At 37.6% G+C, this 19,428-nt stretch overlaps 1 protein-coding gene across 1 annotated transcript in view; it reads left to right on the top strand.

Moving 5' to 3' along the window:
* Positions 1-19,428, top strand: part of adgrv1 (adhesion G protein-coupled receptor V1) — a 469,843-nt gene that overhangs the window by 374,010 nt on the left and 76,405 nt on the right. Inside the window, exons 89-90 of the mRNA XM_061897509.1 lie at positions 1,772-1,888; positions 16,535-16,713. Coding sequence (XP_061753493.1) covers positions 1,772-1,888; positions 16,535-16,713 — 296 coding nt within the window. The remainder of the gene's footprint in view (positions 1-1,771; positions 1,889-16,534; positions 16,714-19,428) is intronic.

The raw sequence follows: 19,428 nt of genomic DNA, 5'->3' as shown, positions 1-19,428 counted from the left end.
CTGAAATAAGCAGGGGCGTCCATGAAAAAGACGGCGCTTAGATGGCAGGATATGTTGTTCAAAAACCTGTATGTACCTTTCAGCATTAATGGTGCCTTCACAGATGTGTAAGTTACCAATGCCTTGGGCACTAATGCACCCCCATACCATCACAGATGCTGGCTTTTGAACTTTGCGTCGATAAGGGTCTGGATGGTTCGCTTCCCCTTTGGTCCGGATGACACAATGTCGAATATTTCCAAAAACAATTTGAAATGTGGACTCGTCAGACCACAGAACACTTTTCCACTTTGCATCAGTCCATCTTAGATGGCAGCGTTTCTGGATGTTGTTGATAAATGGCTTTCGCTTTGCATAGTAGAGCTTTAACTTGCACTTACAGATGTAGCGACGAACTGTATTTAGTGACAGTGGTTTTCTGAAGTGTTCCTTAGCCCATGTGGTGATATCCTTTGGAGATTGATGTCGGTTTTTGATACAGTGCCGTCTGAGGGATCGTAGGTCACGGTCATTCAATGTTGGTTTCCGGCCATGCAGCTTACGTGGAGTGATTTCTCCAGATTCTCTGAACCTTTTGATGATATTATGGACCGTAGATGTTGAAATCCCTAAATTTCTTGCAATTGCACTTTGAGAAACGTTGTTCTTAAACTGTTTGACTATTTGCTCACGCAGTTGTGGACAAAGGGGTGTACCTCGCCCCATCCTTTCTTGTGAAAGACTGAGCATTCTTTGGGAAGCTGTTTTTATACCCAATCATTGTCCTATATATATATATATATATATATATATATATATATATATATATATATATATATATATATATATATATATATATATACATATATATATATATATATGTATATACGTATATATAAACTCATCACATACATTTATTTATTTTAAAAAGGTATATAATTTGCTCTGTAATTTTTGTTTAATAATTGTGATACTACAGTTTTGTCTAACATTTTACAACATTTTTGTATTTTGAATTAAATCATGAAATGTTGATTATACAATTAACTGCAAATGTGGAACTAATGTGTGATATAAACTCGTTAAAATCAAAGTGAGAGATTTCAAACCTTAATTTTTTTTTTATATATTATTTTGATAATCAAGCCTGACAGTTTTTCAAAAGCTTCATTGGTCTGAGATTTTTCAATTGAAGCTTTTCGGAAGCTGTAAGCCTTAATCATCAAAATGATGTCAAAACAAGGCCTGAAGTGTCTTGAGTTGCACATTATGACCCGATGTCATATGAACCTGATCGCTGGAATAAACAAAACTTGGCACAATGTTTACCTTTTTGGAGTTCCACCTGTATATGGATTTAGAGTATCTTTTTGAAATACAGTAAGTATATTATTCTATATTTCAAATAAGCCAAAAGTAATGACTTCTACTAATTACGATGTTTACGTGTTTCTTGGTACGGTGGTGTATGTATTTTTATTTTTTTTATTTTTATTTTTATATAGCGCTTTTCTCTAGTAACTCAAAGCGCTTTACATAGTGAAACCCAATATCTAAGTTACATTTAAACCAGTGTGGGTGGCACTGGGAGCAGGTGGGTAAAGTGTCTTGCCCAAGGACACAACGGCAGTGACTAGGATGGCGGAAGCGGGAATCGAACCTGCAACCCTCAAGTTGCTGGTATGGCCACTCTACCAACCGAGCTATACCGCCCCCACGAATAGTAAATGTTCAAACAAATATTCATGTACGGATAAATACTTTTTTCAAATTTGTTATTTCTCCCTTGCAGATCTGCTTCTTGGTATCAGCGTTCCGTGGCCGGTTGTTTTCTGAGGACGGCTGTGCAACTCTGGCGCTCTTCTCTCACTATTTCCACCTCGGCCAGTTCTTTTGGATGCTAATACAGGTAAGAGCAGGTGTCCAGTTAGCATGAGGAACACCTGCCTCTCACATAATGGCTATTATAGTTGTTTCTGTAGCAGGCGTTTTCAACATGTCCCCTAGTTTATACATTGGAGTCGGGGTTTTCTACACCAAAATTAATCTGTTTAAAGGCCTACTGAAACCCATCAATACCCACCACGCAGTCTGATAGTTTATATATCAATGATGAAATATTAACATTGCAACACGTGCCAATACGGCCTTTTTAGTTTACTAAATTGCAATTTTAAATTTCCGGTGAGTTTCTTGTTGAAAATGTCGCGGAAAAGTCGTCTTTGTTCATGGCGTAATTACACAGTATTCTGGACATCTGTGTTGCTGAATCTTTTGCAATTTGTTCATTTAATAACGGAGACTATAAAGAACAATGCTGTTGGTGGAAAGCGGTGGATTGCAGCTGTCTTTAGCAACACAAACACAGCCGGTGTTTCTTTGTTTGTTGTGAAGCTTCAACACAGAGCGCTCAAGTGAACATGTTTTCTCTACGTCAACCAGCATGTTTCTGGATGGGGAAATTGTGATAGTAAGTCGGCTCTTACCGGAAACATCCGTGGATTATTCGTCGTCCTGCAGCAGCTGTTTGAAAGGCAGCTGTGAGCTTGGCTCCTCGGCTTCTCTCTGAGACACCTCGAGGTATGCCTTTACAATCTTTACAATCTCACTAAAACACTATTAAAACAATAAGCAGATAAGGGATCTTCCAGAATTATCCTAGTAAATGTGTCTAATTACATTTGAAACGCTCACACTGCCGCTGACCGGAACCGTCGCTTTTTTTTTTCTTTCTAGTCCTTCACTATCAATATCCTAATTCACGAATCTTTCATCCTCGCTCAAATTAATGAGGAAATTGTCGCTTTTTCGGTCCGAAGTGCTCTCCCATTATAAACAATGTGAATATGTGTGGAGCCCTGCAACTCGTGACGTCACGCGCACATACTTCCTATAAAGGCAGGGCTTTTCTATTAGCCACCAAAACTTGCGAACGTTATCGTGGATGTTCTCTACTAAATCCTTTCAGCAAAAATATGGCAATATCGGGAAATGATCAAGTATGACACATAGAATGGACCTGCTATCCCCATTTGAATAAGAAAATCTCATTTCAGTAGGCCTTCAAACTTACTTTTATTCTTCTTCTCCAGATTTTGGCGCGCTCTACCTGCCACTATTTTCACCCGATTCAAACCGTTCCATTTTCAAAATGTTCAGCCTATTCGGGAATTGTGGGATTTCCCTTGACAAATTCCCAGATTTCCCAGAATTCTGTCACAGTTATTTGACGTTGATGAACCCCAAGATGCAGAGACGGAGGCAGGCATAGCATATGAAAACATGATTTAATTCAAACTAAACAAGAACAAACAAAAAGCATGCACGTGGGCGGAATAACAAACTAAGGGAGCTAGTACTGGAAGCTAGAAAACAAAAAGGAACTTTAGCATGGAAGCTAGTGGATAGCAAACAGGAAAACTGGAAATAACTAATGGCTAAAAAGAACAGCTTACCGCTACGACGACCAGGACAAAATGTAGCATGACAGGTAATAGCTGAAAAGAATCACAGACACGACAAGAGCAACATATGGCAACGACAAGTCCGAATGATCCAGCCCTGACTGGAGGAACAAAGCAGGTAAAATAGGAGCTGGCCGATTGACATCAGGTGTGATCAGATGAAAACAGGACACAGGGAGACAAACAGGAAGCTGAACCAAAATAAGAGCACCAGACAGGAACTAAGGACAGGAAATACTAAACACACAGAGGAGAAACTAAAACACAAACGAACTGTCAGTGGCAACTCTGACAAATTCTGGGCTTTCCGGGACATTTTTTTCCCATTCAAAATGAAATGACCATTTTTCAAACTTCCACCATTTCCACAATTTTAACCTATTCAAACCCTTCCACCTTCAGCACATTCCCCCATTCTGGAAATTCAAATTATCATTTTTCCATCCATCCATCCATCTTCTTCAGCTTATCCGAGGTCGGGTCGTGGGGGCAGCAGCCTAAGCAGGGAAGCCCAGACTTTCCTCTCCCCAGCCACTTCATCCAGCTCTTCCCGGGGGATCCTGAGGAATTCCCAGGGCAGCCGGGAGACATAGTCTTCCCAACGTGTCCTGGGTCTTCCCCGAGGCCTCCTACCGGTTGGACGTGCCCTAAACACCTCCCTAGGGATGCGTTCGGGTGCCATCCTGACCAGATGCGCGAACCACCTCATCTGGCTCCTTTCGATGTGGAGGATCTAGATTGGTGCCTGTCGTGGCTGTAATCCTAATCATTTTTCTAAATTCAAAAACATTCCCGAATTTTCCAGAATTCCTGCTTTTCCAAAGCTCTATTTTCACACTTTTTTCTGGCAACTACTCCTTCCACATTTTTCAACCCACTTCAACCGTTAAACCGTCAAAACATTTTTCTAATCAGGACAAAAAAACAATTTGTTATTTGAACTGAAAAAATTCCCGGTTTTCCCGTAAGTCCAGGAACTTCGTAATACCATTTCTCGATTCAACATGTTACTACTTCAACATTTCTCGACCGATTTGAAAAATTTCAACACCAACCAATTCAACTCATTCAGACCATTCATGTTCATCCTCTAAGTGCAAGTTAAAGCTCCACTATGCAAAGCGAAAGCCATTTATCAACAACATCCAGAAACGCCGCTGGCTTCTCTGGGCCCGAGATCATCTAAGACGGACTGATGCAAAGTGGAAAAGTGTTCTGTGGTCAAATTGTTTTTGGAAATATTCGACATTGTGTCATCCGGACCAAAGGGTAAGCGAACCATCCAGACTGTTATCGACGCAAAGTTCAAAAGCCAGCATCTGTGATGGTAAGGGGGTGCATTACTGCTCAAGGCATGGGTAACTTACACATCTGTGAAGGCACCATTAATGCTGAAAGGTACATACATGTTTTGGAACAACATATGCTGCCATCTAAGCGCTGTCTTTTTCATGGACGCCCCTGCTTATTTCAGCAAGACAATGCCAAGCCACATTCAGCACGTCTTACAACAGCGTAGCTTCATAAAAAAAAAAAGAGTGTGGGTGCTTTCTTGGCCCGCCTGCAGTCCACACCGGTCTCCCATCGAAAATGTGTGGCGCATTATGAAGCGTAAAATACGACTGAAGCTCTACATAAAACAAGAATGGGAACGAATTCCACTTTCAAAGCTTCAACAATTAGTTCCCTCAGTTCCCAAACGTTTATTGAGTGTTGTTAAAAGAAAAAGTGATGTAACACAGTGGTGAACATGCCCTTTCCCAACTACTTTGGCACATGTCGCAGCCATGAAATTTTAAGTTAATTATTTGCAAAAAAAAAATTAAAGTTTGAGTTTGAACATCAAATATCTTGTCTTTGTAGTGCATTCAACTGAATATGGGTTGAAAATGATTTGCAAATCATTGTATTCCGTTTATATTTACATCTAACACAATTTCCCAACTCATATGGAAACGGGGTTTGTATTTAGTTGACCCCGTTGCTGGCTCAGTAAAACCATAACATCTCAGGCAGGTTTTTATAAGAGGGGCGGAGATAAAAATAGCAGAATGTTGCATGACATGACCTGTGATTCAGGACTGCTACCACTTAATAGCAAGCTGTCCCCAGCTCCTCCTCCATGGCCATCTGACCCCAGTTTTAGTCGTGCGGGGGCTTTCTTTTCTTGCGTAACTCCAACCAGGCCTAACTTTCATCCGTTGCTTCGAATTTGAACAAGATGCTTGACTATTCCGACATGAAACTCTTTGACTAGTGAATTCGAACACAATCTGCCAAAGGCAGGGCAAAGAAAACAGTTTTGTGTGGGACGGGATCTTGGCTGAGGGCCTTTTTTAATCCTTCTCAGAGTCCACCAAATGGCTTTGGATGTGCAGAGAAAATGCAGGAATGTACTGACCGTGACCCAAAGTGATTAAGAAACCCTGCCTTGGTACATTAGTATGTCGTATTAGAAAAAAAGGTCAGAAAAACGTCAAACTAATAATAATAACTAAAAACTTCCTGCAAAAATTTTGATGGGCCTTTTATCTGTGCCCTGGACCTCTGGCCTGGGGTCTGAATCCTGTACAAAACAAATTACAGAGCTAGCCTAAACTGTTAGCATGTGCACATTAAAATGCTAACACCTAACATATGTGCTAACGATTGCATTTAAACAGATAGCATGTCTCACATGCCAGTTAACACGGCTGTAAGGTGTAAGGCTTCGGAAACAGAGAAAAAAAAAAATAATAATAAATAAATAAATATATATATGAATAAAGTAACCTACTAGGCCTAGGGGTTAGAGCAGGGGTCACGAACGCGGTGCCCGAGGGCACCAGGTAGCCCGTAAGAACCAGATGAGTCGCCCGCTGGCCTGTTCTAAAAATAGCTCAAATAGCAGCACTTACCAGTGAGCTGCCTCTATTTTTAAAATTGTATTTATTTACTAGCAAGCTGGTCTCGCTTTGCTCGGCATTTTTAATTCTAAGAGAGACAAAACTCAAATAGAATTTGAAAATCCAAGAAAATATTTTAAAGACTTGGTCTTCACTTGTTTTAATAAATTCATTTATTTTTTTACTTTGCTACTTATAACTTTCAGAAAGACAATTTTAGAGAAAAAATACAACCTTAAAAATGATTTTAGGATTTTTAAACACATATACCTTTTTACCTTTTAAAATCCTTCCTTTTCTTTCCTGACAATTTAATCAATGTTCAAATAGATTTATTTTTTTTTATTGTAAAGAGTAATAAATACATTTTAATTTAATTTGTCATTTTAGCTTCTGTTTTTTCGACGAAGAATATTTGTGAAATATTTCTTCAAACCTATGATTAAAATTAAAAAATATATATTCTGGCAAATCTAGAAAATCTGTAGAATTAAATTAAAATGTTATTTCAAAGTCTTTTGAATTTCTTTTAAAATTTTTGTTCTGGAAAATCTAGAAGAAATAATGATTTGTCTTTGTTAGAAATATAGCTTGGTCCAATTTGTTGTATATTCTAACAACGTGCAGATTGGATTTTAACCTATTCAAAACATGTCATCAAAATTCTAAAATTAATCTCAATCTGGAAAAATTACTAATGATGTTCTATAAATTATTTTTTAAATCTTTTTAAAAAGATTTGAATTAGCTAGTTTTTGTCTTCTTTTTTTTCGGTTGAATTTTGAATTTTAAAGAGTCGAAATTGAAGATAAACTGTTTCAAAATTTCATTTTAATTTTTTTCGTGTTTTCTCCTCTTTTAAACCGTTCAATTAATTTTTTTTTCATCATTTATTCTCTACAAAAAACCTTCCGTAAAAGGAAAAAAAATGTACGACGAAATGCGAGAGAAATACCCATTTTTTTCAAATATATATATATATTTATTTATCAAAGTTGAATTGAGCAAATTGGCTATTTCTGGCAATTTATTTAAGTGTGTATCAAACTGGTAGCCCTTCGCATTAATCAGTACCCAAGAAGTAGGTCTTGGTTTCAAAAAGGTTGGTGACCCCTGGGTTAGAGTGCCCGTCCTGAGATCGGTAGGTTGTGAGTTCAAACCCCGGCCGAGTCATACCAAAGTCTATTAAAATGGGACCCAGCATCAAGGGTTGGATTTGGGGGTTAAATCCCCAAAAATGATTCCCCACCAAAAATGTATTCAACCCAATGAGGAAATGAAGGCATCTGTAGAAGCAACAAAAAAAGGAAACAAGTATAAAACAATTACAAAGTTCAAAATCACCAAAATGATTCCCGAGGGCGCCAACCGCTGCTGCTCACTTCACATCAAAATGTCCACTTTGAAATCCTTTTTGAGAGAAATATTGCATGTTTTGTGTTTTGCTATTAAAAACAGAATTTTGACAAAAAGGGCAAAAACATATAACTAATAATAATAATAGTAATAACTTACTAAGCCAGATAGTTGTAGCTGATCTAGAGATTTTTAAGGGTTAACTTTAAAAAGGTAGAAATAAAAGAATAAGTTTTCTTAGACTAAAAGGGCAAAAAAAAACCACAAAAAAACTCTTGAAAAAATTTGAAAACATTTGCAATTCTCATAGAATAATAATGAATCAGAATCAATGTTGTTATGAATTATTGAAGGATCCAATTACTTTACATCAAATATTACACTTTGAACAATTTTTTGACCAAAAAATTGCATATTTTGTGTCAAAAAATAATACAAATGCCGAACGGTTAAAAAGAGGAGAAAACACGAAAAAAAAATTTATTTTGATTTTGAAACATAGTTTATCTTCAATTTCGACTCTTTAAAATTCTAAATTCTACCGAAAAAATGAAGAGAAAAACTGGCTAATTCGAATCTTTTTAAAAAAATAAAAAAAATAATTTATAGAACATCATTAGTAATTTTTCCTGATTAAGATAATTTTTTGAATTTTGATGACAAGTTTTGAATACGTTAAAATCCAATCTGCACTTTGTTAGAATATATAACAAATTGGACCAAGCTATATTTCTAACAAGGACAAATAATTATTTCTTCTAGATTTTCCAGAACAAAAATTTTAAAATAAATTCAAAAGACTTTGAAATAAGATTTAAATTTGATTCTACAGATTTTATAGATTTGCTAGAATATTTTTTTTTTATGTTAATCATAATAAGTTTGAAGAAATATTTCACAAATATTCTTCGTCGAAAAAACAGAAGCTAAAATGAAGAATTAAATGATTAAAAACAGAGTTTTGACAAAAAGGGCAAAAACATATAACTAATAATAATAATAGTAATAACTTACTAAACCAGATAGTTGTAGCTAATCTACAGATTTTTAAGGGTTACATTTAAAAATATATAAATAAAAGACGAAGTTTTCTTAGACTAAAAGGGCAAAAAAAAAACAACACAAAAAGACCCTTAAAAAATTTTGAAAACATTTACAATTCTCATAGAATAATAATGAATCAGAATCAATGTTGTTATGAATTATTGAAGGCTCCAATTACTTCACATCAAATATTACACTTTGAACTATTTCTTTGGGCCAAAAAATTGCATATTTTGTGTCAAAAAATAATGCAAATGCCGATGGATGGAATTGATGGATAAATCTGAAGTTGATTTTAAGACTTAAGAGTGAAACATTTAAAAAATTAAAAAATTAAAAAAAGAATGACTTATAAACTTTTATGAGTGGGGTCCTTTCAAATCCCCCCTGACATATTTTTAACACTTTTAGAAGTAATGACCATTTGGATTGTCCAAAAGTTTAGTGGGACTTTAAAAAAACAAAACAACTTTCATTGCTTGAAAATATCAATATATTGACCTTGAATAGGTCAATGATAAGCAGGTTAATAATGTGTAACATAGTAAAATAATAGGCCAATTACTCGTCCATTGTCCTCCAGTTGTCTTCTTGCATTCGTCACATGCATGCCTTGTTTCCGTCACCCCTTGGCCTTTTGCAAATCATACCATACTTATAATCTCCCCGGGCAGCTGTGCTGTCATTGTGCAGCGTTATAAGATCAGCATTTTAAGCTTCTTGGGACCCACCACAAAGTTTGTATGATGCTCGGGCAGGGGTGTCCAAACTTCTTCCACTGAAAAACAAAATCAAAAATCAAAGCCATCTTGATATTTTTCATTCTTAAAACCAATATATGTATGTATATATATATATATATATATATATATATATATATATTTATATATATATATATATATATATATATATATATATATATATATATATATATATATATATATGTGTATATGAATGTATGTACAGTATGTGTATGTATATATATATATGTATGTATGTATGTGTATGTATATATATGTATGTATATATAGTTGTGTATATATATATATATATGTGTATATGAATGTATGTATAGTATGTGTATGTATATATATGTGTGTATGTACATATGTATGTATATATAGTTGTGTATATATATATATGTATATATATATATGTAGGTGTGGGAAAAATCAGAAGACTACTTCGTCTCTACAGAACTGTTTCATGAGGGGTTCCCTCAATCATTTCCTGATGATTGAGGGAACCCCTCATGAAACAGTTCTGTAGAGACGAAGTAGTCTTGTGATTTTTCCCACACCTACATATTGCGCTCTACCACGGTATCGAGCACTATTCTCTGGATAATCCAATCAAGACATATATATATATATATATATATATATATATATATATATATATATATATATATATATATATATATATATATATATATATATATATATATACATATATATATACATATACATGTTCTATCTACACTTCTGTTCAAATGTAATAACCACTTCTTCTTCTGTTGTTTGATACTTTACATTAGTTTTACAAATTTGGGTATCAATCCGATACCAAGTAGTTACAGGATCATACATTGGTCATATTTAAAGTCTTCATGTCCAGGGTAATATCTCCAGGGAGATATTTCCTGAGTTTATAAACATAATACACATTAAAAAATGAAAGAAGATGTGGTGATACCAAAAAGTATTGACGTAATCATATTAGTATCGACTCGATACGTGCTTGTACTTGATATCATTACAGTGGATGTTGGTTATCAATCCACCAATGGCGTTTGTTTAGAATGTGACGCCGGTGAGCCACGGTGTATAGTGAAGCATGTTTAGCTATTGCTCGTCCTGCAGGGACGATACTCTTAAGAAACTTACTTTATTTGTCACCGTGGAAGCGAGGATTAGTGATTTAGAAGTTTCAGTGTTATAACTTCACCTTAATCTTTAGTTTTTAGACCAAAATGCGTCCATTCTCCCTTTTCTGTCAACACACTGTGTCTGCTTGTAAGTACTCCGTGATTGCGTGACGCCGAACATGCTCGTCTGCTCGTAAACTAGCAATGACACGAGGAGACTTCGACGCGGGCGCGGGGGGGTTGGGTTGCAGGACCGGTACTTTTCAGAGACTGCATTGTACCAAATATGATTCATTAGTATCGCGGTACTATACTTATACCCAGGGGTCGCCAAACTTTTTGACCCGGGGGCCGTAATGGGTTGAAAAAATTGGACCATGGGCCGCGCTGTATATATATATATATATATATATATATATATAGATAGATAGATAGATGGATATAAATCCAATATAAACTGTCTTTTCCTTAAACTGAACAAAAGTCATATGTCCACTGATGTTTAAAAACTCTACACTTGGAGTCTAATTTATGTTTCCCCAACGATTTTGCCATTTTTTCCCCTCATGCCCTGAAAGATCGCGCACTTTCCCCCTTTGTGGCGCAAGTGAAGTGAAGTGAATTATATTTATATAGCGCTTTTTCTCTAGTGACTCAAAGCGCTTTACATAGTGAAACCCAATATCTAAGTTACATTTAAACCAGTGTGGGTGGCACTGGGAGCAGGTGGGTAAAGTGTCTTGCCCAAGGACACAACGGCAGTGACTAGGATGGCGGAAGCGGGGCTCGAACCTGCAACCCTCAAGTTGCTGGTATGGCCACTCTACCAACCGAGCTATACCGCCCTCAAGCGTGTTGATGTCCTGTTACCGCTGGGAAAATGCATTTTTAGACAATATGATTTGCTTGAGCAGTCAGGAGACCCAATAACAAGCGGTGGAAAATGGATTGATGGATGGGCGAAAAATGACGGATTAAAATTTTTTTATGAATAACGTTTTTTTTTTTCAGTCGGGACTGCCTGGGGGCCGGATTTTAAAAGTTAAAGTTAAAGTACCAATGATTGCCACACACACGAGGTGTGGTGAAATTATTCTCTGCATTTTGGATGCTGGCGTGCCTGATCTGCCTCGGAGACCCAGTAACAAGCGGTAGAAAATGAATTGATGGATGGGCGAAAAATGAAAGATTAAAAAAAAATTATAATCATTAAATATATACAATTTTTATTTACTTTTTAGCCAGGACTACTTGCGGGCCGGATTTTGGACGGTGGCGTCCAAAATAGGTGACTCAGTAACAAGCGGTAGAAAATGGATTGATTCATGGGTGAAAAAGAACTGTGGGGCGGCATAGCTCGGTTGGTAGAGTGGCCGTGCCAGCAACTTGAGAGTTGCAGGTTCGATTCCCGCTTGTGCCATCCTAGTCACTGCCGTTGTCTCCTTGGGCAAGACACTTTACCCACCTGCTCCCAGTGCCACCCACACTGGTTTAAATGTAACTTAGATATTGGGTGTCACTATGTAAAGCGACTTTGAGTCACTTGAGAAAAGCGCTATATAAATATAATTCACTATATAATTCACAACTGATTAAAAAAATTATAATTAAAAAAAAAAAGTTGTTTTTTTTTTAGTTGGTACTACCCGCGGGCCGGATTTTGGACGCTGGCGTGCCGTATCTGCCTAGGAGAATGAGTAACAAACGGTAGAAAATGGTTTGATGGATGGGTGAAATAGAACTGATTAAAAAAATAATAATTAAAAAAAATAAAAAAATAAAGTTTTTTTTTTTTTTTAGTTGCTACTACCCGCGGGTCGGATTTTGGACGCTGGCGGGCCGTGTCTGGTCCGCGGGCCGTAGTTTGAAGACCCCTGCTTATACCGGTATACCGTACAACCCTATTATAGACTATATGATTTTTGACTATTTTATCATGTAAAACAGACCAAACTCACCACAAAATTAACAACAAGAAGATTGTTTTTCCAAAATGAATCTAAAGATTGAAGGTGGTCAACATTGTCCGTCGGTGCTCGTGATCGGTGCCTGTGCCTGGAAGGAATTGTATCAATTCTTGCAACTCCAGAAGCTGACAGTTAAAGGCCTACTGAAATGAGATTTTCTTATTCAAACGGGAATAGGAGGTCCATTCTATGTGTCATATTTGATCATTTCGCGATATTGCCATATTTTTGCTGAAAGGATTTAGTAGAGAACATCGACGATAAAGTTTGCAAGTTTTGGTCGCTAATAAAAAAGCCCTGCCTTTACCGGAAGTATGTGCGCGTGACGTCACGAGTTGCAGGGCTCCACACATATTCACATTGTTTATAATGGGAGCCACCAGCAGTAAGAGCAATTCGGACTGAGAAAGCGACAATTTCCCCATTAATTTGAGCGAGGATGAAAGATTTGTGAATTAGGATATTGATAGTGAAGGACTAGAAAAAAAAAAAAAAAGCGACGACTCCGGGCGGCGGCAGTGTGAGCGTTTCAGATGTAATTAGACACATTTACTAGGATAATTCTGGGAGATCCCTTATCTGCTTATTGTTTTAATAGTGTTTTAGTGAGATTGTAAAGATTGTAAAGACATACCTCCAGGTCGGATGGCTGCGGTGAACACGCAGTGTCTCAGAGAGAAGCCGAGGAGCCAAGCTCACAGCTGCCTTTTTTGATAGCTGCTGCAGGACGACGAATAATCCAATGATGTCTCCGGTAAGATATATATCACAATTTCCCCATCCAAAAACATGCTGGTTGACGTAGAGAAAACATGTTCGCTTGATTGCTCTGCTTCACAACAAACAAAGAAACACCGGCTGTGTCTCGGTGCTAAAGACAGCTGCAATCCACCGCTTTCCACCAACAGCATTCTTCTTTATAGTCTCCATTTTTAAATGAACAGATTGCAAAAGATTCAGCAACACAGATGTCCAGAATACTGTGTGATTATGCGGTTAAAGCAGACGACTTTTAGCCGTGTTTGGTGCAGCGCTAATATTTCCTGACAGTCCCTGAAGTCACGCATACACGTCATCATTTCCGCGGGAAATTTAAAATTGCAATTTAGTCAACTAAAAAGGCCGTATTGGCATGTGTTGCAATGTTAATATTTCATCATTGATATATAAACTGCGTGGTCGGTAGTAGTGGGTTTCAGTAGGTCTTTAAAATATCACAGTCACTCGATGGCTGTCAGCAAACCTCTTTGTCGTCTTTCCATTGATGCCTCGCCGCTCCTGTCAGGCAGACACTCAGATATCAGGAGGCGCCGGCAGCTCCATCTCGAACCTCAAAGAAATCAATAACCGCAAAGTGTCTCTACCAGGAGTGTGTGTGTGTGTGTGTGTGTGTGTGTGTGTGTGTGTGTGTGTGTGTGTGTGTGTGTGTGTGTGTGTGTGTGTGTGTCAGAGGGTTTAAGGGAATATGGCAGAAGGTGACCAATAATATCAGAATCCAGACCAGATTTTGCCGGACTGCAAGGGACTGGCTGACTTGAGCTTGCAGGGAAGGCTGCATGTGATTACATAACAGCGCTGCTCCGCTAAGTCAGCAGAAAAATGTTCGCTTGCGGTGTGTGTCCAGTCGCTCCGGGGCTGCTTTGCCACACAAACACTACGTTGTTTTGCCTCCATGAGCTGCCAACCACCGTTATGATGGTGTGCACTCACCCAGGAGGCGTTTGTCCCCACGGTTAAAGCAACAAGCAGTAATACTTGTACTATAATCATGGACATGCTGACGGGACCTACAGCACCCACATAAGCAGCCTGTCATGGTGGTGGAGCAGCCAGGACATCTGGCATGTTGTAATCGTGCAAGTTAGAGCTGTGATACTTTGGGCGCCTACAAAGTCGTGGGGTGATGATTCGATTCAGGATCGATTCTCCATTTAAACTAGCAATGTATAATTTGGTATAAGAATCTTAAAAAATATTTTTCAAAGCAGGTTATTGGTTGGAAAAGCTCCTTCTGGTTGCACGGAGATGGCCTGAAAACATATCTGAAAAATGATTATTTTATAAAAAAAAAAATATATATATATATATATATATATATATATATATATATATGTCTTGATTGGATTATCCAGAGAATAGTGCTCGATACCGTGGTAGAGCGCAATATGTATGTGTGGGAAAAATCACAAGACTACTTCATCTCTACAGAACTGTTTCATGAGGAGTTCCCTCAATCATCAGTATATATATATATATATATATATATATGTATATATATATATATATATATATATATATATATGTATATATATATATATATATATATATATATATATATAAACAACAATCCTATTGCTGCATTTTCGACTTCAGCCAGGGACGGAAAAGGTTGAATCTTGATTTAAATAATTGATAAATGGGTTGTACTTGTATAGCGCTTTTCTACCTTCAAGGTACTCAAAGCGCTTTGACACTACTTCCACATTTACCCATTCACACACACATTCACACACTGATGTAGGGAGCTGCCATGCACCCATCAGGAGCAAGGGTGAAGTGTCTTGCTCAGGACGAGGTTGGTACTAGGTGGGGATTGAACCAGGGATCCTTGGGTTGAGCACGGCCACTTCTCCACTGCGCCACGCCGTCCCTGCACTTTACACTTCCTTTGTCTTGGTGACACAAGGTGACAGTGTTTATACACATATATATATATATATATATATATATATATATACATATGGATCCATATATACACACATACATATATATATATATATATACACATATATATTAATTTGAAATGTATTAATATAAATAAGAATGTTAAGTGAGATACATTAAATGAATATGTATATATGAGAGAGAGTGAAAGAGCATTTTGTATATATAAATATGTATGTGTACAGTATGTGTATATATATATATATGCATATATATATGCATATATATGCATATATATGTATATATATATATATATATATATATATATATATATATATATATATATATATATATATATATATATATGACTCTGAAACCAATAAGGAATGTAACTGTCGCAAGAAACCTGATTGCCCTCTCAACGGAGGGTGCTTACAAACTGCAAACATCAGTCGTTTACCAAGCAAAGGTAACACGCAAGGACATTAACACATCCGACACGTACGTAGCATCAACCAAAGGAGCGTTCAAAACCAGATGGAATAATCACAAGGCCTCCTTTAGAAACCAGACTTTGCGGAATTCTACAGAACTCAGCAAACACATTTGAAACCTCAAAGACAATAATGTTGAATATTCAATAACATGGCAAATTCTTGCATCCAGCACACCTTACGACAGTGGTAATAAAAGATGCAACCTATGCTTAAAAGAGAAACTTTTTATTATATATCATCCAGATCTGTCATCCCTCAACAAGCGCAGTGAAATCATTTCAACATGCCGCCACAGACGGAAACACCTCTTTGGTAACAAATGAGCCAATCACCACACCCTATGCCTGCCTGTACCCACCCACTCTGTGCCCTATATAAACCATTGTATGTGAATGCTTCCATTAAAATCTCCTGATGATTGAGGGAACCCCTCATGAAACAGTTATGTAGAGATGAAGTAGTCTTGTGATTTTTCCCACACCTACATATATATATATATATATATATATATATATATATATATATATATATATATGAAATAAAATGCAGGACTACATGGAATGGTGTGGCGGGCTTCATCAATGAATTAATCCATCAAAGTTTAGAAATGATGTGGGGGACCAGACCTGGGCTTATTACTTATTCAGTCCTTGAGTCTGACACCTGTGCTCTAGAAGATCAGACCCTCTGTGTCGCCACAGCTGCCTGAATGATTATATGTGCAGATGCGTCTGGCTTCAGCTCCAATGACGTCGTGTGCATAGCAAACTTGTGCGTCACACCTCAATATTCCCTCCATTCTTGTCTGCAGGCGGTGAACTTCTGGCAGGTGCTCGTGATGAACGACGAGCACACGGAGCGCCGTTACCTGCTCTACTTCCTGTTGGGCTGGGGTCTTCCCGCCCTCGCCATCGTCACCCTGGTCACCGTGCTGCTCGGAGGCTTCGGCTGGAGCATCCATGCCGTCTATGGGCTGGTGCAGGGGGAAGTGTGAGTACATTATCACAGTGTTTGTCAACCACTGTGCCGCGGCACTCTAGTGTGCCGTGAGATATTGTCTGGTGTGCCGTGGCAAATTATGCAACTTACCCTAATTGGTCCCAAAAATATTGTTTGCAAATCAATAATTATAATCTGCAAATAATTTGCCGTTGCTTAGTGTCTGTGCTGTGTAGAACTCAGCAGGGTAGCCATGGGATACTTCCTTTCAGTAGGTGGCAGCAGGTAGTTAATTGCTTTGTACAGTAAAAGTCAGAATGTGTCAGGTGAGACGAGGATGGTTTGTTGCGATCCCAATATGCAGACCACAGCGGGAGGCAGGGTGCAGGTAAAAATGTATCTAATGCTTAAACCATAAATGAACAAAAGGGAAAGGAAAAGGCAATGGCTATGCAAAATGAAAGTTAAAATACATTAAAACATACATCCATAAACGTGGATGCATATGCAAAAGTGCAATATATTTATCTGTACAGTAATCTATTTATATCTGCACCTTATTGCTCTTTTACCCTGCACTACGACAAGCTAATGCAACCACATTTATTTCTTATCTGTACTGTAAAGTTGCTGGACGACAGCAAAAACTTACGGCGTCCACAAAATACATCCGTACATGCCATGACAATCAACAATGTCCACACAAAGCAGGATAGCAACAACTTAAATAGTCTTGCTCGCTAACAAAAAGCAGGTGCGGGGAATAGCGCTCAAAGGAAGACATGAAACCACAACAGGAAAGCACCAATAAAACAAGAAGGGCCACCAAAATAACAGCGCAAGACGAAAGCTAAAGCACTACACAGGAATACACCAACAAACTCAAAATAAGGCACGACGACCTGGTGGAGTTTAATTTTTTTTACGTTTTCTGCCGGTGGTGTGCCTATGTATTTTTTAATGGAAAAAAAATGTGCCTTGCCTTAAAAAAAGGTTGAAAAACACTGCATTATCCAATCCGATCCACTTTATTTATATAACACTTTTAAATAAAAAAAATGTTTCCAAATTGCTGCATAAAAATATTAAAAACAAGATTCAAATACAATCCTTAGCTCCACAAATGACTGAAATAAATATAATAAATAAGTATAAAAACAATATAAAAATAGATATGATTAAAACTTTAAAACCAATTAAAACAATAAATAGAAATAAAAATGTAAAAACACAAGAAGACCACACAATTCACGTAGTGTTGAAAGCCAGACAATAAAAGTGGGTCTTAAGACGAGACTTAAAGATTTAGAATCAGAATCAGAATCAGAAAAGTTTTTATTGCCATTGTTTGAGAACGGGTTCACAAACTAGGAATTTTACCTGGCACAATCGTGCAACATAAAATACATACTGTATAAGACAGTGGGAGGAATTGGAACATGGAGGGGCAGAGTGTTCCACAGAGAAGGGCCCCTGTCTCCCCTGGTTTTAATTCTGGTCTTGGGCACCACTGTCATGATCCGCTATTCGGATCATGGCACATTCTAGTTTTTTTCTGTTTTGTTTATCACATCCTGTTTGTTATCTGACTTCCTTATTTCCTGGTGGCACTTCCTGTTTTGTTCCGTTGCCTAGTTACGTATATGTGTCACCTACCTTGTGTTTACCTCCCTATTTAAGCCTGCCTTTGTTTGCCATTCAGCCCCGCAGTGTAAACTTGCTTTCCATGCAACAGGTGACGTCGCTATCCCCGATCGTGGTAAATATCTTTTGTACTTGATAGCTTCTACGCTATTCCTTCGTTCGTACCTAGCTCACATGCTAGCGCTTTCTGTTCTTTCTAGCTCTCATGTTAGTTCGGTTTGTTTTGTCTATAGTGCCTATGTGCAAGTCTTTTTGTTCTTAGTCTATTTTTGTAGTTGTAAATAAATCATCATCCTTACCTTCACGCTGTGTCCATTCCGCATCGCATCCACGAGAGAACGCAACCACACCACGATGCCAGCCAAGCGTCACAACCACGAGCCGGAGCTGGCTCTCGGAATTCAAAGCGTGCGCAGACCGAAAGTGGCCCCTGTAGAATGACATGACAATCAACAATGTCCCCACAAAGAGGATTAAAAACAACTGAAATAGTCTTACCATGAATTGATTAACGTGGACTCCGACATAAAGAAGTTGAAAAACTTATTCGGGTTTTGCCATTTAGTGGTCAATTGTACAGAATATGTAATGCACTGTGCCATCTACTAATAAAAGTTTCAATCAATTTTGATTGCTAAAACAAAGAAGGGAAATAATGCTCGAAGGAAGACATGAAACTGCTACAGGAAAATACCAAAAAAAGAGAAAAAGCCACCGAAATATGAGCGCAAGACGAACATAAACACTACACACAGGAAAACAGCAAAAAATCTCAAAATAAGTCACGGCGTGGTGACAGTACACCTACTTTGAGACAAGAGTTATAGTGATGCATGCTGGGTTATTAGAGATGTGCGAAAATTGCTTTTTTGCTAATATCCAATATTCCGATATTGTTCAACTCTTAATTACCGATACCGATATATACAGTTGTGGAATGAACACATTATTATGCCTAATTTTGTTGTGATGCCCCGCTGGATGCCGTAAACAATGTAACAAGGTTTTCCAACATAAATCAACTCAAGTTGTGGAAAAAAATGCCAACATGGCACTGCCATATTTATTATTGAAGTCACAAAGTGCATTATTTTTTTTTAACATGCCTCAAAACAGCAGCTT

The sequence above is a fragment of the Nerophis ophidion genome, linkage group LG01 (assembly GCF_033978795.1).
Source record: "Nerophis ophidion isolate RoL-2023_Sa linkage group LG01, RoL_Noph_v1.0, whole genome shotgun sequence".
Taxonomy (NCBI): Eukaryota; Metazoa; Chordata; class Actinopteri; order Syngnathiformes; family Syngnathidae; genus Nerophis; species Nerophis ophidion.
This window is presented reverse-complemented; position numbering and strand designations above follow the sequence as displayed.